Source organism: Bactrocera neohumeralis, chromosome 2, assembly GCF_024586455.1.
Source record: "Bactrocera neohumeralis isolate Rockhampton chromosome 2, APGP_CSIRO_Bneo_wtdbg2-racon-allhic-juicebox.fasta_v2, whole genome shotgun sequence".
Lineage (NCBI taxonomy): Eukaryota > Metazoa > Arthropoda > Insecta > Diptera > Tephritidae > Bactrocera > Bactrocera neohumeralis.
The window spans coordinates 43323140-43345020 of NC_065919.1; the positions used below are offsets into that span (position 1 = coordinate 43323140).

At 40.3% G+C, this 21881-nt stretch overlaps 1 protein-coding gene across 3 annotated transcripts in view; it reads left to right on the plus strand.

The window, feature by feature from the left end:
• The window catches only part of LOC126751284 (uncharacterized), a 175268-nt gene extending 172414 nt beyond the window's left edge, over positions 1 to 2854 (plus strand). For 2 of the 3 annotated variants that reach the window (XM_050461415.1, XM_050461418.1), the window contains exon 7: positions 2016 to 2854. In XM_050461415.1, the coding sequence (XP_050317372.1) occupies positions 2016 to 2101 (86 nt within the window). In that variant the 3' untranslated portion in view covers positions 2102 to 2854. Of the gene's footprint in view, positions 1 to 1603; positions 1905 to 2015 lie in introns of all 3 variants that reach the window. The other variant, XM_050461417.1, reaches the window with a different exon arrangement.
• Positions 2855 to 21881: the final 19027 nt, after the last annotated feature.

Sequence of the window (21881 nt, forward strand, 5' to 3'; positions counted from 1 at the left end):
TTAGAGCGTGATTTTTATACTCTTGCAACCTGTTGCTGCAGAGTTTTATAGTTTTGTTCACGTAACGGTTGTATGTATCACCTAAAACTAACCCCGCCCCCTTATAAGTTTAAAGTACATATCCCCTAAGCCGATAAAGCCACAACAACAAAATTCACCCAGCACAAATATTATAAGAACTTATTTGAACAGTGTGAAATGGATGAAATCGGAAGATAACCCCGCCCACTCTTCATATAACGGTACGATTCCCTGGCTTTGATTCCTCAAAGTTGCAAGAGTATAAACTGTTTGGTTGCACTCGAACTTAGTTCTTCCTTACTTGTTTTGGTTTCGGCTCGGCTTGTTTTTCCCCTCCATTCTGATGATTGTTGGCTTGTTTGCATGTCAAACTCATAAACTGACGCCTAATCGCATGTTCAAAGAGACCTTTTATAAAAATATCTACCAAAATCATTCAAATGGTCTCGCGAGAGATGTCGAGATCTCTTGCCATCACTCTAACATTTGCCCGACAATTTTTAAGCACCATAGGTTCATGTTCGTGCTGAACGAGGCATGTCTTCAACGATCTTTCGACCGTCTTTGACCACTCGTAGGCTTGTTTTTGTGATAAAACAGAATCACCGTAAATCTTTTCCATCATTCGCAACAATTCAGCATACGAAATTAGGTTAGAAATACAATATTTTAGACAAATTCGATATTTTTATCTATTGTAAAAATCGCAACGAACTGCTGAGGTGTACCGACTTAAGTAGCTGCTGTACACAAACTGGTTAACAGATCACGCTCACATTGGCATAGTAATAAAAGATAGTCCTACCAACTTAGAAAAATGCATTTCTTCTACACGGAGAATTTAATTACTCTTTCTGTGTGGTTTTTTGTAATAATGTATGTAAGAAATCTTAATGAAATTCAGAAATAATCTCTTTCTAATAACAGTTTCTCTTCTTGCCTGTGATTAGCTTTTGACTGGATTATTACTCGTTTTACTTTTACAATAACAATCGAGTTTTTTCCTTCAAGGTGTTTTAAAAATTTAAAAATGAGATTTTCGAGAAAGTCTCTCGTCGCTACCCTGGGAAAACTCTTATCTAACGAATGCATCTTAATTTTTTTGAATTCAGGTAATCCATTACCAAGTTATGAGGAACAAGGTAAACTAACTTTTTTAAAGGATGAGGTTCGAATAACTGCTTTAAAGAACTATTGGTTTCAGTAAAGAGATTTTAATTATCAGCGTCGTAAAAAAATCGCAAAAGCATGCGTGTTTTGCACAAACTCACTTTTAGAGAGCTTGTCCAACGAGTTGTCATAGAAACCGAGAAAAGTGTTAATATCTAAGGGTCATCTGTGGTATATAAGAACTATTTTAGCTCTTTAAACTCATGCAAGCTCTCACTCGTCAATGATCCATTCCATCGCTGGAAATCTCATCGTTGTTTAAAAGAACATTACCCAGAAACACTATTTCTACAACTGTACTTTGAGTTTTTAATGAACTTTTAATATTTTATAAGTTGAAGATATTTAATATTTCCCCAAACTATTTGGTATATACTTTTATTTAATATTTGATTATTTTTCTAACCCAAAGGCACCATTTACAAGCCTTCAACCACAGCTGAATGAGATCACACGCAACACAGACGGTTTCATGCTCTACGCCAGTTCCCTGCAGCTGCGTATACACATCGACGATCCACGTTTCATATCGAAAAGTGAAATTCTAGAACTGAAATGTGTGGCCGATATAATGGGCATATCGAGTGTGCGGCGCGAGAGTAAGGTGCAGGCAACGATCTTGGCGCTACGTGATGCTGGACACAAACAACGCTTGCTGGGGCAAGGTAATGGCGCTAGCACATCCGGCAGTGGCAGTTGTTATGAAAGCATAGGTTAGTTACATAATTACTTAAAAGATTTTTTTAAAATTGTTATTAAAAGTTATGATGTCATTTGTTATAAAATGGCTTAACATAAACATCAAATAATTTTTGTATTTTCAGTATTTATGCACGCTTGGGTATTCTGGCTATGTTTCCTATTGTTTTTGCGAGGAACCCCACAGCTAACCAACTGCCATTGGAGTTAGCTGTCTACGTCAGAAGTCAAATCTAAAAGGCCTGCCAGCTAAGAGCATAACTGTAACTTAGTAAATAAACATAGTTTTAAGAATTAGTTAAATAAGCAAACACCGAACCAAAACATAAAAACAACGTTTGAATTAACTACGTTGCAAGAAGAAGGCTGAAGGAAGCATCTTACATTAACGGAAACATAGAAACCAAATACTCGCACAGAATTTAGGTAAATTAAAGCTTAGCGGCACTAACACATGAAAGTTTCTACACAAAACACTCACACGAACATGTCCAAAACATGAAAGCAAAATTATCAAAACGGTGAAAAGGCCAAAAATAAAAGCAGTGATTAAGTCTACTACTGGCATGATCCATAGTGAGTCGTTAGCTTAGTTAATTATAAGGAACCTATTAATATGGTTAACCTGCATTCACCACACTTAAGCATAAGCAAATAAGCAATGAAAAATCCAGTGTTCAGTGAAGAGGAGCGCATTTAAATTACGTTACATTAATTGCTAATTACTTGAGTATCTCAAGAGCTCATTCGCGGCATAAAATACCCTATAAGAGATATTGTAAATAGTTATTTACTGTTAAGTGCTTACGTCAATGTGATTATGAGATTTGTTGATTTTAAAAACACTAGCGCCATTATAAAGACATAGACATATAATTTTAGTGTTCGACTAAGTATGTTACCTACAATATAAATTGTATTTTTTTATGTATTTCATAATCATTTAATAAAGGAGACTCATTGCATAAACCTAAAATCATATATTTACATTCTATACTAGGTCGATTGGAACCGCCGCATACCCAAAACAATGCACCGAAATTTCGACGAACTATATTGAAGGTCTGGTATTTTTAACAGGTAATCGGACAACGGCCACGCCTACAAAATGCCATTAACCGAAACCTTATAAAATGCCATAACTAAGCACTACATTGGGATGCAAAACTCTAATTTGGCACAGGAGTAGCCCCTGTAGGCTAAACATTTGGAAGATGTGATCGCCAATTGTAGCCAGGTCCTTCTCCACCTGGTTTTTCAACGGAGAGGAGGTTTGATTCCCCCAGCGCTTGAAGGACCGCAGAAAACTCGTAACGCCGACTCATTAGATGTTGTCATCATCCATGCCTCTGCACCATACAGGACGACGGGGGTGATGTGTGACTTGTAGAGTTTGATCATTGTTCGTCGAAAGAGGATTTTACTTCTCGATTGCCTACTCATTCCGAAGTTGGATCTATGCACAAGAATTATTCTGCACTGGATTTCGAATAGACGAAATGAGGTGAGAGGCAAATTGTGAGTGCGACGACTGTTTGTTTGAAGACAGCAGATAATTCGTCCTGCCCTCGTTCTACTAGAGCCCTTTGCTTCACTTCCTTATCCAGTCTGAAAATACTAGAACTAACGGCGCTGTTGCTGAGGCCAACGATGTCAATATCAGCGGTGTACGCCTGCAAATACTGTACACTCTTATAGAAGATTGTACCAGCTAAAATTATTTTCTTCTGAAGTAGGTTGAAGAAGTTGCATGATAGGGAGTCGCCTTCTCCATCCTTATGGAGGTTTTGGTATTGTTCAACGTCAGTGTGCATAGCCGTATTAGTTTCAGGAGGATACCAAATACGGATATAGTGGCGTAAGGCGGATTTTTGTCGTGCTGTCGAAAGCAGCTTTAAAATCGACGAAGATGGTGTGTGTCGATTCTCTTTTCACAGGTCTTTTCCAAGGTCCAATCAATTTGTTGACAATGGAATTTAATCTTTCACACAATACTCTCGATAAGAACCCTTTATGCGATGTTTAGGAAACTTATCCCACGGTAGTTGGCGCAGATTGTGGGGTCTCCCTTTTTGTGGATTGGGCAGAGCACACTTAAATTCCAATCATTTAGCATGCTTTCGTCAGCCAATATTCTACAAAGAAGCTAATGTACTCGTACTATATACTCATTATTAGTTGATTAAGTGTGATCAGTCTTTTGTGGTAGATTTTCCTGATTACTCTAAAGACAATTAGCAAACGGACTGAGAATTTACTGTTCTTCGTTCAAGTGACATAGTTGCAACATGTCCAGTTTTTTCAAAAACCAGGTAACCATTTGCTGCGAAGTGCTTCTTGCACGAATAAATTTTGTTGGATGAAACACTTATACAGTAGAACGCTGTTTGCTTTCGGGCTCACATGCGTAGATTCATCGTGAACAAATTTTTTTCGAAATTTTAAAAAATAATCGCTCGAAAATGTTCGCGATTTAGTTCGAGTTTTTGGCTGAAGTGAATATTTTAAGTTACTTCAATCAACATAAATAACGTTATCTTGTCTATACGTTAAGATTATGTGACCATCAGATTTGTCAAACTTTACGACGAAGTTATGAGTTGCAACACTAGGGCACGCGTGGTCTTACAAAAGCTGGACTGTCCAAAAATAAATACCAAGATGGTTCCAACGATAATTGCTTAAACACGGATAAGAAAAATGAGATTTCGGAATCTTTCTGCTTCAACATAACTCTGCCAGCCGCTCAGGGCGCTCATATTAAGTTAAGAGAAATATTTAGATCGGTAATTAGGGAGAACAATGAGCCTGCTTCATGACTTAATAAATAAATTAAGAAGACAAAGCGGAAAATCTTACAACAGAAAGGCCCTACAGGAAATTACCTAATCAAACAATACCAAAATCTTCTCTTGCTTTCACTTATTTTTACAAACGAATTTATCTCTGCAAATGCGACTCTCACCACAGGTAATTCTAATCAATTCAAAAATAAATCATAATTTCGAAATCAGAATTTATTGTGATTGTTGTGTGTGTTGGTGAGTGTGAGTGTGTGTTGGTTTGAGGAACTTTGGTGCCTTTCAAATAATATTCATTCAGCTGTTTAGTTGGGCGTAAATATTCAACGCCACGCAACATTGCGCTAATGTTCAATCTAAGCGCTCTGGCGAATAGCCTGGTGGTCTTGCTCTCACTCTACAAAGTACAACCCCTGCCGATTCATATTTGTAATGGCACTCAAAAAATTATGTATAAATTCAAATTACCTCGTACCGTGGCATCCAGGCTCGTGTGACACCTTTGCCTTTGGCCACTTGCTTGCTAACTAATGCCGGAAGTAAATAAGCTTGATAAATTTACTCTCATCATTTTTGCATTAATTCAGGCTGCTTTGGCATCAGAAAAATGTCTTTTGATTAATCAAAAATATGCCTCGACACACACACACATCCCGACATGTAATACACCCAGACAAAGTTTCATAGGCATGTAAATGGCTGCGAGTGGGCTAATTTGGTGCAGACCAGTGTAAAACAAACAACAACTGAGCGAGAACTCAGTATAAGGCCGGTGGCTTTCAGTCACAGACGGAAATAACAAATTACTGGATAGCATAGGCGCCAAAGGCGCTTGTCACTGGCAGCCAACGACACTTATCATCCATGCAGCCGCCAGCCGTTTGACTACAGACACACACAGCTCAAACCAAATCAGCAGACCGCCAGCGCCACCGCCACGGAAACCGACCAAAAATGTGAACGTCTTTTTTTGTTTAAATAAACTCTCGCCTATTCAGCGCTACGCCGTAGCAACGCAAAATTAAGTGACGCAAAAAAATCAGAATTCTCGAACTTTGGGATGGTGAGAAAAAGTGTGCGAAGGTTTTGGTGTGCCACCGCAAGGCCATCATAAACGTTACAACCCCACCTACACCTACCTTTTCAGCAGCCTAGGCTCCAGGGCAATTGGAGCTTAGAGCGGCACACAACGTGCCTCGCACGAAGTTAGCGGTGAAAGCCGGCAGCAAGGCAACGATGAACGTGTACACGAAAAAATTCCAGATTTTTCCATGCGCTTTATCAAACTGACATTTCCGCCTGCGCTGCGCTAAGATATTAGATTTTTCGGCATTCCACCCTGTGGCAACGCCGAACACAGCTTCGTCGCCCCGCAACCAGCCATTGTGGCATTGATGTGGCAGCGTGGCAGCAACACCGCACTGGCAGCGATTATGTTTGCTAAGGATTAGATTTACCGGCGTTGCTGTACGCTTAGCAACAACAGCAGCAAAGGAACTCTCCTCCATCACTGTCGTTTGGCGTAGAAAGCTTAGAAGTACAGCAGCAGTCGAGCAGCAGATGTGGGGACCAAGTTGCCGTGGCACACTAATCCACCAAACGAACTTGGCGTTAAGTTGATTTAGTGTGTCACGTGGCGTAGCTGTAAATTGGACGCCACTTACAACTGCGCGTCACGAGACGTAACTTTCCAGGTTAGTGGCATAATGTCGCAGCGATTGTACCCAGTTTAAGTACTGCGATAGGATTTGATTTCGTTCTGCTATGGCTGCGGGGGAACTATGTGCCCGTGGTTGTTGCAATGCTTTGTTAGGAGTATATACACAGGCGATGGCGCGGAAGACTTTAATGTCAGGTAGCAAGCATTTCAAATAGATCGCTGCTGCGTTATTTTTATGAATTAGTGTTTTCCCCTTTGTCCTTGGCTGCTTGTCGTCAAGTTTTTTGTAGTCTTCAAATTTTTCACATTTTATGACATTTTCTAACATTTTTGAGAGTACGAAAAAATAGGATTTAATAGAACACTAGTTAAAAACCTAAAATACCCTTAACTGAAATATTAGTTTTCTCGATTCTGGCCAGAAGAGATCTCACATAATTTCCAAGGACCTCATGAGGAGTGACTTGTACAGTTTTGTTTTTGTTTTCATTAAGAGAAGACTTTACTTCTCAATTGCTTACTTAGCCCAAAGTAGCACCTGTTGGTAAGAGTTAATCTGCATTGTATTTCGAGGTTTACATTGTTGTTGCTGTTAATGCTGGTTCCAAGATAGACGAAATTATCTACGACTCCGAAGTTATGACTGCTCCTTATCCAGTGAAAGCAGAACTAACGGCATGGTTGTTGAGGCCTTTGATATCAATATCATCCGCCTACGCCAGCATCTGTACACTCTTATAGAAGATTGTACCTTCTCTACTCATCTCTGCAGGTCGAATTATTTTCTTCAGAAGTAAATTGAAGATGTCGCAGGTTAGGGAGTCGCATTGTCTGAAACCTCATTTCAGGTCTTTCCCGATCCTGATTGTTGTTGATTTTTCAGGCCTAAAGCTCAGTTTTTTGACAGTGTTAAGGAGGCTTATCCCACAGTATTTGGCGCAGATTGCGGATGGGGCAGAACACACTTAAATTCCAATCGTCGGGCATGCTTTTGTCCGACCATATTCTATAAAAAAAGGTGATGCATGCTCCTTATAAGTTCTGCTCCGGCATCTTTGAATAACTCGACTGGCATCCATCGACCAACGCCGAATTGTTGTTCTTCAGACGGGTTTTGAACTTCTTCGTTCACCATCTCCCAGTGTTTTGCTTTCACTGCCATTCAGCAGGCTGGAGAAGTGTTTCCCCCATAATTTGAGTATGCTCTGGACATACGTAACTAGATCTCCAAAAGAACCTTCAAAAAATAGTGAAGGGCAGTGAAAAAATACTCTATATTATCAAAAATGTTATTCCTTAGATCCTTAACTGACAAACACATTGAAACAGGTGTGCTGACAGTCGATAGATCGTCGGAAAAATTTTCCTTACTGACTCTTAAAAAGGTTGGACTGGAAGTTTGTGTAAGGAGCTCTCCGTTAATCTTAGCTTTATGGTATCGACCCACTGTAATATCTCTGCGTTCAAAGTTAGTCAGTGAGTGTCTTGTCACTAGAAATAGGATCACATTACTTCGTTATCAGATTCTTTACGGTGCCTCGTCATAACGGAACCGCTCGTAACTGCAAAGTCGATGAGGCACTTCTTCCTCGCTCACACCCATTGGCAACTAATGTGTTAGCATTACGCCTACGGACCCCGGGTGCGCTTAGCAGGCGTTGTCGACGATCTGCTTCTGAGCAGTTGACGGAAAAGATCTTCTGAACGACTTGCTCTTAGCAAAGCTCATCTTTTCAGAATCTCAGAGTTCTTACTGGAATGTCCAATAGACATCGCTAAAAAATCTTGGCAGACACAAATTGTCACAGCTGTGTGGAGGAAAGTGAAGGTGAGGTCCTTCATAGTTAAGATTTTGCATGACTTACGTTGAAACAACTCGGCAGTCCTGACAATAGTCGCCTCAACAGATTTGCGATAGTCGCAAAACGCGTTGTCGATTTGTAAGAGTCTTACGATCTTTTATATGAGAGTTTTAGGTAGCACAACGTACCGGTGTTCTAACCTGTTCGAGTGAGATCCCTGTTAGGATCGAGCCCAAAATCTAAACTGAAAAAAGCATTTTGAGAAAAAGGTATTTAAATTTCTGGTTCTCGATTACGCTAAGTAAATTATTGTTACAAATGCGATCATATCAGCAAACACTTATGCAGAATCAACTTCAAATTGTATTGATATTCTCAAACGTAAGTTAGTTTAATATTTACGCAACAACAATACTCCATTTTTTTTTTTGGATATTCTCACGTAAATATAACCTCTTAAAATTAAAATATATTTGTCGAATTTACCGTTTGATACACTCACATTCAATTTCCATCCCATCATCATTCATTTCTCTAACGCATTACCTTGTCATATTTCAGGTTCTGCCATAAAGTAATATTTCATTGAGACGCTCACATTTCCCAAAAACAATGAGACACCCGTTCTTTTTCGTAAACCCTTTCTTCCGACAAACAGGTACTTAACCCTATGAACATACATATATGCACACATATAAACTAGTCTATAAATGTCAGAAAAAACTTCTGTTTCCTTTCCCTTCCCAACATATGTGTGGCTAAGTGAAAGTGTGTCATGCTTAAGTGCCGCGATCTTCATTAATCATCATGCGTCTTGAGACAGGTGGCAAGCAATTGAGTGCGGCGCGACAGGCAAATAGTGCAAATGCCTTTGGTGGGCGTAATACTGTAGTCTCGGGGGAGCATTTGCTAAGTAGCACAAAACCGATTTGTTCACCTGTGAAATAATCCAAATCAGCGACGCAAATGAAATGTGGCAAACGCAAAATGAGAAAGACTGAAAGGTAGAACAGCAGAAGAATAAACGACAGAATAGGATCACAAAAAAATTAATGAAAATGATTTGTTGGTATATTCGCGCTTTTTCAGACTCGCAGAAATATGATTTTTTGCATACATACTTATACCTTTATAGGGTGTGAATTCGATAGGACTAAAATTTTCGCAAAAACACAGTGGCTTACTAAGCTCTAAAAATGCAGTCCCCTTATACACAAGCGGTGAAAATTCAGCCTACAAAAACAAAAAAAACTCAAAACATCGATCTGCTTTAACCCGTCTGTGGAGGAAGCTTCCTGGAGATTTACAAAGTGGAATTCATTCGACTGCAACTGACCTTTCCAGGTTTTGACTTGTCATATTTTTTCTTGCCTCGTACGTATTCCTGGACCTATGTTATAAGTCGTTGGACCATAACCATTAATTTGCAGTTAGTTATTGATTTCCATCTGCTCTGAGCTATTTGTTCAAAATTAATATTAAGCTCTCTTTTTAGCTTGGCCAACCCGGCTGTGCTTTTCGTTGCCGAAAATATTCTAATAGCCGGGAACCTAAATTTTGGACGACTCCTCAAGGTTGTGCGTTGGGTTTGGGACTCGCCACCTAAAAAACGCCTCAATAGAACACCACAGGCCTTCTCGAGTATTTCTACTTGAAAGACACTGGCTGAATTTAGTAGACAGATAGAGAGAGAGGGATTTCAGTTGAAGTATTCATCGACCCATAATTCGCAGTCAATTTTGAATGACCCGCGCCTACTTAACCTCTTCTCCTTTTATGTCCAGAGAGTATACTGAAGGTATCCTCCAGAAAGAGTCTGTTGGAAGGATATTGTTAAGCTTACTTAAGTTTAGCAGGTTCAAGATGGTGTTATGACCAAATTAATGCTTATTCCTACCTTCTCACTCCTTTATTCTTATATCAGAACTTGCTGCAAATTTATTAGTAAAGACGTCTATGGGCAGTTTATGGAGAAGTCTATTGAGCGCATCAGTCAGACATGACTTAAACACCCTAGTAACTCCTGCACAGTCTTCTCTCTGTATTCCGTTTAAATATTTTTTTCTTGCGAAATGTATTCGCTTTGTTCTCTGCTATTCAGCATAGTAGAACTTCGCGACAAGTAGTCATAATCTTTCAGACCGATAGAAAACCAGCCATTGTAATGTTTAGAGCGTGTTCGTCGAAAGTCCCCAATTTCAATAGTTTCTTAGTCTTCTCTGTGTCGCAGGGATTCCAAGTTTCGTCGAACTTCCCAAAAAATGTAGAAACTCCTCCGCATACGCACCTTGTATACTCATATTTTTTTGTCTGCCTGGAATAAAGGTCCACCCACATGAACATGCATAATAAATGGTTCTAAGGTGACTGTTTGATTTTCTTCTTTTTCGTTTGCCGCAAAATCTTCACGAATGAAAATTCACGATTTAACGCAAAGGAAGAAAAGCAAATAATGTGTGTCTGTGCGCTTAAGATACGGTAAAATATCACGTTTGTAACGCGCTTACAATTCTACAGCTTTGGAATTTCTGAGCATTTAGCGTGAAAGGTGGAACGTCTGTAGAAGATGATAGATTTGAGGCGCTTCGCTTTCACACGCACTGCGCTCATATTGACTGCTTCGCCCGCATCGGGAGTTGCGCTTGTTGCGAGGAAAGCATGTGATTTGCGTGCGTTTTTAAGGTTCGGGTGATAATGATCTGCGTTTGTATAAGGACACGCTGCAGCACAGCTTTAACGGAGGTTGGTATATCTTTCGTTGTGCATTTTTTATTCTTTTCTGTTAAAGAAAATGCGACGGCTGCTGGCAGGTGCTTGAGTACTTTTATAAATGACGTCGCCACTTTTCACGCTTTTTATTAAATGCTTTTCTGTTTATTTTCTCGCGCTTTTCTCTTGTGATTCTCGCAAGTTTTCTGCTTTGCTTTTCATATTTTTGCTTATAATTTTTATATGAGCGAGCACAAACATGATAATAGTGATTAGTGTCATTAGCTGACAAGCGATTAGCCTGTCGCTGAGCTCCGACACTGATTGTGCTTTATTTATTTTTTTTTTCTAAATAAGCGTATACATGTTAAAGTGTCAGTCATACCACAAGTTGATTGTCTTTATGAAAACGCACTGTGAAGATTTCGAAATCTTACAAAAATATATAACGAGAAATTTTTTGGTATTTTATATTTGGCAGTAGGTTCACCACTTTCAAACAAAATTATCATAATACTTAAAATTCGCTCTACAAAAAAAAAGAGAAAGAAAGATTTTTCTATAAAAATATAAAAAAAATAAAGAAATATTTTTTTTATAAAAATATTTCTTTGAAAGTTATAGCTCAAATGATCTTAGAATGCACACATTTTAAAGTTATACATTCTGTGTTACTCATACGACATGGTGTACTGCAAGAATATAACAAGATGTATAATTTCAACTACGTATAACTTTGAGAGCCGAATGCCTTTATGAAAAAAATTGTTAGAAAGTTTTTTTATTAGAATTTTATTTTTTATAAATTTGTAGTTTTATTTGCTTTACAGATAAACAATTTATGCCAAGAGATAAAAACAAAATACATGTTAAATATGGCAAATGATTTGTCCATAATTTATATATTCAATTTAATTTTAAAATTTAATTAAATTTTCATATAGAACATAAAGAAGTTGTTTATTTGTGATAAGGATTTTATTATTTGTAGCCTTTAATATTCTCGATATTCTTCTTCTTACTTCTAGTTATATTATTTTGTATCCATCTTCGCAAATTCTGGATCCCTTGAGCAGCTCTCGTGCTTTATCTTACTGATTTCTGTACTAGTTGAAGTTTTCGATACCTATTCTCCATTATACGGCCGTTATCAACTGTAGATCTTGTAGAAAATTCAAACTGATTTAGAAGCTTTTGAAATATGTCCAGTTGTCTTCAAAATTTTACTATATTTTGTTGTAAAAATATTGGCAAAAAATTCAGCATTACTTTGAACTCTTTTGCGAGATTCACAGGTTCCATATTAATTACTTAAAGATAAGGAGATAAATGTAGGTGTGTAACCAATTCATGTATTTGCTGTCAATATGCTTAGAAATATATGCCATATTCCTAACTTACATTGTCCTGAAGCTCTCATATTGACAAAGTGTAACTGAATCAGAAGTTTGTGAATCATTATATTGATTGCACGAGGACTAGAGTATCATATAAAAAGTCACAGATGAAATATGAGTATTAACTATATAGTACATCGACTTATAATGCATTTTCATTTCTATAACGATCAGCATGTGTTACAGAACTTATGGCAGTACATACTAAGTATACTCCACAGAGTTTCCAGTTACATACCGACATCCAGATATCAATTCGGCTTATCGCCTGGTAAAATATTTAACGGTTCAAAGCCTTAGAGCAAGAAATACATAGGCGCTGAGTTGAAAAGATGAGGTGGGGAATGACCTGTTTTCACTTTGTTTTTCCAATTGACACAACCGACAAAACCAGAAATCACTAACAATGATTGGACTAGAATTCAATAATATAACTGGAAATATTTTAAGAGTACTGCGCGTTTGCGTTTGATTAAAAATAAACTCTACAGACACGTTATGAGTATTAATATTAATGGCCTCGCGATTGGCGTACACAATTGTTCGATTATCACTAATCTCTAAATACAGTCCACTTAACCCAAATCACATCATTACTAAATATGCGGTTGCATACTTCGAATACAGATTAAACCAAATGTCATACACACACACACACACACACAACCACCCTCACTAATCTGTATACATATGTGAATGGTTCATTGAATTTGTGTGAGTGTTAACTTATGGTGATAAGGTAATAACGTCAAATACAATTAACATCAAGGACAAGTGGTGCTGATATACCTACTTTCATTTATATACATTAGGGCGTTCGTTATTTTCCAAATAGATTTTTTTGTTGACGCCACCCCTGAAGTTTCAGTTTCGTCCTAAAATATGGATCCAACGTAAACAAGCACTTTATTTTCAGTTTGAACCGATCTTTGTTTCGATAAATTTCTTCGTAGATTGCAACGTTGCTTTGAATGATAATCCTTTGCAAAGTTTGTTAAGATATCCAGTCAAATAAAAAAGTTTTTCATACAGAGACATGTTTCGGATCGTTCAGTTTATATGACAGCTATTGGCTTTAGATCGATATATGAAAAACTGAGTTACTAGTTCGCGTACAGACAGTCGGACGAACAGAAAAACGGACATACGTAAATTGGCTCAGCTCGATTATAGGGTATTCTTGTTGGGTGTCACAAACACCTAACTTTGTCAAGGCCCAGGATCTACCTTAAAATTCGACTTGGAAAATAATGAACACCCTAATACATACAAACATACATACATACGTGAAATAGAATATTTATCATGCTACAGCGATTTGCATACGCTAAGAGCATTCATTCATTATTGTCGACTTCGTTAATAGTACACCTAATCCGATTTGTACCACACAATGAGTCTCCCGCGAATATTGCCAGGAGTCGCTGCTATCGATGACAGATTTAAGCCAAGTCAACAACAACAAGACAAGGCCAACAACAATGGTGACACCAATAAAAATTCAAATTCAGCTGCTGTTGACCAGCGCACAAGTGAATTCGCGCACACCATCAGCCAAATCACAAACAACAACAATGCGTACACTTGTATAACGAGGAGATATGTTTGGTTATGGTGGGTTTATTTGTGGGTATGGGTATGTAGTGCGTGCGTCAGCAAGGATGTAGGTGTATTCTGCACAATAATTACACCGCTTCGAAACCATACTCTGGTATATACGTTGTTCTATGGTCAGCGCCTCGCATTTGAATAGTAAATTGTCATTAATTATTATTCACGTTAAAATCGGAAATCGCTTAATTAGAAGACACTTAAATGGAGTGTCCTAATTTTGGCCAATCACGCACAGCAAGCGTGCTGTGCTGCTGCGCAATAACCGTAGCTGAATGAATGACTAAAACGAGTGACATTCGATATTTTAGTGGGGTCGAAATTGCTCGCTACAACAAAGCAGAATTTGGTCGTAATGGTATAATAACTCAACCCACGGATTAAACTACTTATATATTATATATGTGAATATATAAAAATAATAAGTTAAATTATAAGGTTTTTCACTTACAAATACTTCACTTTATTTTCCACGTTTCAATCCACTTTCTATCTTTGTCTTCTATAAAACTGGAGACCCACTGTTCTGTACTTTGCTACACAGAGCACTGCGTGTAACAATTTTATAGCCTACATCAACTCGAACATTTTCGACAACCTTATGTAACCAAGAATATTTAATTACCTATCTCTGGATATTATCGCTAAGCTCTACTATCAAATTTTGCTGGACTGTTAAGAAATATTTTCATTACATTAGTTACATTCGTTTACAGCATACCCTTTAAAATAGGCCCCTGAGCCAATACAAGCATACCACAGTCTAATCCAATTTTCCATAAACTTTGTATAAGCCTAAGATGGGATGTCCTGCGTAGCTTTATCGAATGTTTTTTAATAGCTTCAATGGTGTCTTCCCCGAAGCGGATATAACAAATTACAGGGAGCCAAATCTGTATTATATCTAGGCAATGACTCTCGTTTTTGTTAGGCCATAAAGTCAGGTGGAATCATGGTAATATCGTGTTGAAAAATCTGTGAATTATCTTCTTACAAATCCGGTCGTCTATGACAAATTACTTTGGGTAAAAAGCTGAAAATGGCCAATTTGTTCTCCTAATTTACCGTTTCACCCTTTGAAATGAATTCACGGTGCACCACATCACGGTAATCTTTCACTCTTATTTTAGATCAACTTTGGCGTGGGTTTTTACTTTGGGCTAATTTTTATGCGCCTCTCCCTAGATTGTTGGACGATATCATAGTTATAAACCCACGTCTCGTCACTAGTATTGATGCATTTTTCAAGCATCTACTCGACTTCGTTTTTACAAAAGATTCAGATCTTTAGTTACGAGTGCATCGACACACTTCATACCCAAACAAATTTTATACCACATCTCACTAAATTAATTGTCATCGAGACTCTCGGGTCTGGCCAGGCATATTTTGTTTTTAAATGTTATTTAAATATATTTAGAGTGTAGCAAACGACTTGCGCTTCCAAGTAGCTTCCTAGAACTTTATTGTCTATAGAATTCAGAAAAAAATTCAAGAATATCGTATCGAAAAGGACGAAAAAAGGATATTATAATATTACACCTTAGTGCACCAACGGTGCTTGGCTAGACCCCATAAACTTTGCATGTAAATATATGAACTTTGGTATGTTTCTATCACTTCGCACGGCTGATTTATCTGTTATCATGTTCCTTACATGTCCAAATTGGTTTGTATGTTTATCTAGGTGATATACTTTAGCCGCTAGTGCGTTTTAAAGGTTAAGAAAAATGTAATTTTTCTCAAAATGTTACATTTTTTGTGAACGCTATTGCCACGGAAAATGGAGTCATGTGTAGAAGTTCACGCATGTGAGAAAAGTTCTCTGATCGCCATTCACTTGGGAGTGGCGAGAAATGATTCTTTTACACATGGCTCAAGCAGCTCACTACTTCCGGTCTTTGACCAAGTATCCTCTGGGTAGCCTAAGAACATCCGTTCGAAGGCGAGCTAAAGTGAGAAGGCGAAACATTCCCCACATAGGGTTGTGCGCTGGGTTTGGGACCCGCCACGTAAAAAACCACCCCCAGTGAAGAGCTATAACCAGCCTCGGATGAGAGACCCCCCTTTTGATGACGACCATGGCAAACGAAATAAGGACTACGAATTGAGGGCATGCACCTGGAATGTCCGGTCCCTTGATTGGGAAGGTGCCGCTGCCCAGCTGGTTGATGTCCTCGTAAAAACAAAGGCTGACATCACCGCCGTCTAAGAAATGCGATGGACGGGACAAGGACAGAGACGAGTAGGTCCTTGTGACATTTACTACAGTGGCCATATAAAGGAGCGTAAGTTTGGTGTAGGATTCGTGGTGGGAGAGAGACTCCGTCGCCGAGTACTGTCATTCACTGCGGTGAATGAACGTCTAGCCACAATCCGCATCAAAGCGATGTTCTTCAACATATCGCTGATTTGCGCCCACGCCCCGACGGAAGAGAAGGACGATGTGACCAAAGATGCCTTTTCTGAGTGCTTGGAGCGCACTTATGAAGGCTGCCCCCGCCGCGATGTCAAAATCGTGCTTGGCGACTTTAACGCCAGGGTGGGCAAAGAAGGTATCTATGACACTACGGTCGGTAAATTCAGCCTAGACGATGAAACATCCCCAAATGAGTTGAGGCTGATTGACTTCGCCGGGGCCCGAAATATGGTTATTTGTAGTACTAGATTCCAGCATAAAAAGATTCATCAAGCTACCTGGCTGTCTCCGGATCGAAAAACTACCAACCAGATCGATCATGTTGTGATAGACGGAAGGCACGTCTCCAGTGTTTTAGATGTGCGTGCGCTCCGAGGTCCTAACATCGACTCGGACCACTATCTTGTTGCAGCTAAGATTCACACCAACCTCTGTGCAGCAAAAAACGCACGCCACCAAACACAAGGAAGGTTCGACGTCGAGAAGCTGCAATCACAACAGACAGCCGAACAATTTTCTACTCGGCTTGCACTCCTGCTCTCTGAGAGCGTTCCCTTGTAAATCCTCGTTTACTTGGCTAATGGCGTATTCGAGCATTTCTGTATCACAGACTTTTGTTTTCCAGCGTCTTAATACACTTTTGGGTGCGAAAATACCAGTGTTTTGCTTATTCTGTATACTAATATCAAAAATTATAGCTTGGTGATCACTATGTGTATACACGTCCGAAACTCTCCATGTGGTTTGAGCTGCAATCGACGAGCTTACGAAGGTGAGGTCAATATACGATGACGCTCTTCCTTTGATAAAAGTTGGCTTGTATCCGTTGTTAAGGAGTACAAGATTAAGGTTTGCAAGTGATGATAGTAGAGCTGTGCCCCTTGCGTGTGTGATCATACTCCCCCATTCAACCGCCCATGCAATGACTAGCGGTGTTTTTCCTCTTGCGCGCGACGTGAGCCTAAAGAGCATATCCTTGAATTCAAAGAGGGATAGGCTAGGAGCGGCGTAGCAACTATAAAAATGTATGCCCTTTATCTTTGCGTACACGAAGCCTTTTTCTTTAATAGCCTGAGTGTTTTCAAAAGGAATATTGTTAAAGGTCCATATCGCAGATTTCGAGTCTTTGTCCACGACCCAGTTATTGTCATTGTTTGGGGTCTTATATGGTTCACTAAGTAATAGTACGTCTGTGTTAAAGTCCAAGGCGGTTTTCGTCAACAGTGCTTGGGCCGCCGAACAATGGTTTTGATTTAACTGAGGACACCTCATCATTGCGGTCTTGCAGCAGCCTTTTTATAAGCTGGGCAGCTAAAGCTACCAGTCGGGTGCTTATTTGTCCCTTGTGGGCATAAGAGACATAGTGGCTCCTTACTGCATCCTTTTGCGGCATGCCCCTTTTCTCCACATCTATAGCAAGAGCCGGTGAGATCTCTGCTGCTTTTACAGCTACGCGATATATGGCCAAACTCAAAGCATTTGAAGCATCGAATAGGTCTTGTAATTTCCCGGACCCTACAATTAACCCAGCCTATTTTTATTTTGTTTGCGCCTAGGAGTTTTTTTGATGTTGCCAAAGGGACACTAATAATGGCAATTTGCGTTTCATCTTAAAGCCGTCGCATAGTTTTGATGGCACTACCTTCTACGCTCTCTTCGTCGGAAAATTTGTCGTTTATGGACATACATATTTCCTCGGCTGTAGTTGCCTCATCTAAATCTCTAATTTCTAGAGTAACTGCTTGTGCTAGAACTTTAACTTCTGCCACGTCTTTTAGGACCTCTACTGCGCGTTCTTTGAGTATTTTGGAGGGCTCTTTCGTTTTTGCTTTAAGTTTTAGCAAAAGTTCACCTTTCGCTGTTCTCCTTGCTTTGCTCAAGCTGTCACCGAGATCTTGAAGTCTGGGGTCTGATTTCATTTTCTTTAGCATTTCAACATAAGACATCTCACTGGTCTTCGAAATCACCAGGGCTTCTGTGCGCTTTAGTTTCCGTTTTGGGATCTTTGGTTCAGTTTTTTTCAGTTCCGGTTTATTACGCTTGCTTTTCACCAATTGCCATTCAGGTGCCTGATCTTCCGGGGGAGGGGCTGCACTGTCAGGTATTTTCGTTTGTTGCGTTTTACCAGAGTCATTTCGTCTCATACTCTTTGACGTTTCTTTCTCATTTTCAAGCTTCCTCTTCGCTTTCCTTGCAATCACAAACCACGGCGAAGTTTGGGACGTGTTTTCCCTCCTTTCACAGGGGTTTGGATTGGTAGCACGCTCGGAGGCAACTAGCTCATATAGTGAAGTTATCCGACCTATTGTGTCCCTCCGACCTATTGTGTCCCTAGGTCATGTTGTCCGAATGTGTGAAAACACTCCAGCTCTGAAAGTATTCGACGCAGTACCCGCCGGGGGAAGCAGAGGAAGAGGAAGACCTCCACTCCGTTGGAAGGACCAGGTGGAGAAGGACCTGGCTATGCTTGGAGTATCCAACTGGAGCCACGTAGCGAAAGGAAAAAAACGACTGGCGCGCTGTTGTTAACTCGGCTTTAATCGCGTAAGCGGTGTCTACGCCAATTAAGAAGAAGAACAAAGTTTTTCCCATGGTAATAAAATTCAGCCTCCACGAGGAAACATCCCCAAATGGGTTGAGGCTGATCGACTTCGCCGGGGCCCGAAATATGGTTATCTGTAGTACTAGATTCCAGCACAAAAAAATTCATCAAGCTACCTGGCTGTCTCCGGATCGAAAAACTACCAACCAGATCGATCATGTTGTAATAGACGGAAGACACGTCTCCAGTGTTTTAGATGTGCGTGCGCTCCGAGGTCCTAACATCGACTCGGACCACTATCTTGTTGCAGCCAAGATTCGCACCCGCCTCTGTGCAGCAAAAAACGCACGCCAACAAACACGAGGAAGGTTCCACGTCGAAAAGCTGCAATCACAACAGACTGCCGAACGATTTTCTACTCGGCTTGCACTCCTGCTCTCTGAGAGCACTCATCAACAACTCGGTATAAGGGAACTGTGGGACGGCATTTCAAACTCCTTACGTACAGCTGCATCCGAAACCCTTGGTTTTCGGAAAGTGCAAAAGAACAACTGGTACGACGAGGAGTGCCGCGCCGCAGCGGAGAGAAAACAGGCTGCCTACCTCGCAACGTTACGATCGACCACAACACGTGCGGGATGGGATAGATACCGAGAATTGAAGAGGGAAGCGAGACGCATCTGCAGACAGAAAAAGAAAGAGGCCGAAATGCGTGAGTATGAAGAGCTTAATAAGCTGGCCGACAGGGGTAATGCTCGAAAATTCTACGAAAAAATGCGGCGGCTTACAGAAGGTTTCAAGACCGAGCATACTCTTGTAGAACCCCCAAAGGTGATCTAGTGACCGATGCCCAGAGCATACTTAAATTATGGAGGGAACACTTCTCCAGCCTGCTGAATAGCAGTGAATGCATAACGCCAGGAGAAGGCGAACCCGATTCCCCAATCGACGACGATGAAGCAGACGTCCCATTGCCCGACCATGAAGAAGTTCGAATAGCAATTACCCGCCTGAAGAACAACAAAGCGGCGGGGGCCGATGGATTACCGGCCGAGCTATTCAAACACGGCGGCGAAGAACTGATAAGGAGCATGCACCAGCTTCTTTGTAAAATATGGTCGGACGAAAGCATGCCCAACGATTGGAATTTAAGTGTGCTATGCCCAATCCATAAAAAAGGAGACCTCACAATCTGCGCCAACTACCGTGGGATTAGCCTCCTCAACATCGCATATAAGGTTCTATCGAGCGTATTGTGTGAAAGATTAAAGCCCACCGTCAACAAACTGATTGGACCTTATGAGTGTGGCTTTAGACCTGGAAAATCAACAACCGACCAGATATTCACCATGCGCCAAATCTTGGAAAAGACCCGTGAAAAGAGAATCGACACACACCACCTCTTCGTCGATTTCAAAGCTGCTTTCGACAGCACGAAAAGGAGCTGCCTCTATGCCGCGATGTCTGAATTTGGTATCCCCGCAAAACTAATACGGCTGTGTAAACTGACGCTGAGCAACACGAAGAGCTCCGTCAGAATCGAGAAGGACCTCTCCGAGCCGTTCGATACCAAACGAGGTTTCAGACAAGGCGATTCCCTATCGTGTGACTTTTTCAACCTGCTTCTGGAGAAAATAGTTCGAGCTGCAGAACTTAGTAGAGAAGGTACCATCTTTTATAAGAGTGTACAGCTGCTGGCGTATGCTGATGATATTGATATCATCGGCCTTAACACCCGCGCCGTTAGTTCTGCTTTCTCCAGACTAGACAAGGAAGCAAAACAAATGGGTCTGGCAGTGAACGAGGGCAAGACGAAATATCTCCTGTCATCAAACAAACAGTCGTCGCACTCGCGACTTGGCACTCACGTCACTGTTGACAGTCATAACTTTGAAGTTGTAGATAGATAATTTCGTCTATTTAGGAACCAGTATTAACACCACCAACAATGTCAGCCTGGAAATCCAACGCAGGATTGCTCTTGCCAACAGGTGCTACTTCGGACTGAGTAGGCAATTGAAAAGTAAAGTCCTCTCTCGACAAACAAAAGCCAAACTCTATAAGTCGCTCATAATTCCCGTCCTGTTATATGGTGCAGAGGCTTGGACGATGTAAACAACTGATGAGTCGACGTTGCGAGTTTTCGAGAGAAAAGTTCTGCGAAAGATTTATGGTCCTTTGCGCGTTGGCCACGGCGAATATCGCATTCGATGGAACGATGAGCTGTACGAGATATACGACGACATTGACATAGTTCAGTGAATTAAAAGACAGCGGCTACGCTGGCTAGGTCATGTTGTCCGAATGGACGAAAACACTCCAGCTCTGAAAGTATTCGACGCTGTACCCGCCGGGGGAAGCAGAGGAAGAGGAAGACCTCCACTCCGTTGGAAGGACCAAGTGGAGAAGGACCTGGCTACGCTTGGAATATCCAATTGGCGCCACGTAGCGAAAAGGAGAAACGACTGGCGCGCTGTTGTTAACTTGGCTATAATCGCGTAAGCGGTGTCTACGCCAATTAAGAAGAAGAAGAAAATAATCATCAGACACAGACTAATTGGCGTATATATAGGAAGAGAAAGTTCAAAGGAACAAAAATTGCATTAATAAAGAAAAATGTTTCTCGATTTGATTTATAACGAAGTGTAAATGGAAAAATTTGGTCAGATAGTATCCCTTCTCTCTTCATTGGTTTTCTGCTCTACGACAGTTCCACAACAATTTTAGACCGCATCCATACTTCTGCAGTATACATGGTTATGTTTATAGGTGGATATAGGACTTGACAAGAATAGATAACATGAGTTATTTCACCTTTCTTCTATCTTCTTTTTTATTAAAGAATTGAAATCGCTGTCAACACACGTTAATTCTCACAATTTAGCCGGTTCGATTCCCTAGAACTTGGACAACGTCCGGTGTGTTTTACATGGGCACCTGCTGACGACAGCCTTACTCCACGGCGCTCAAAAGCACAGCGGATCAAATCAATGCGTTGATCAGCGCCCTGAGAATGCAAAGCATTTTCAGTACCAATTGGCAGTGTGAAA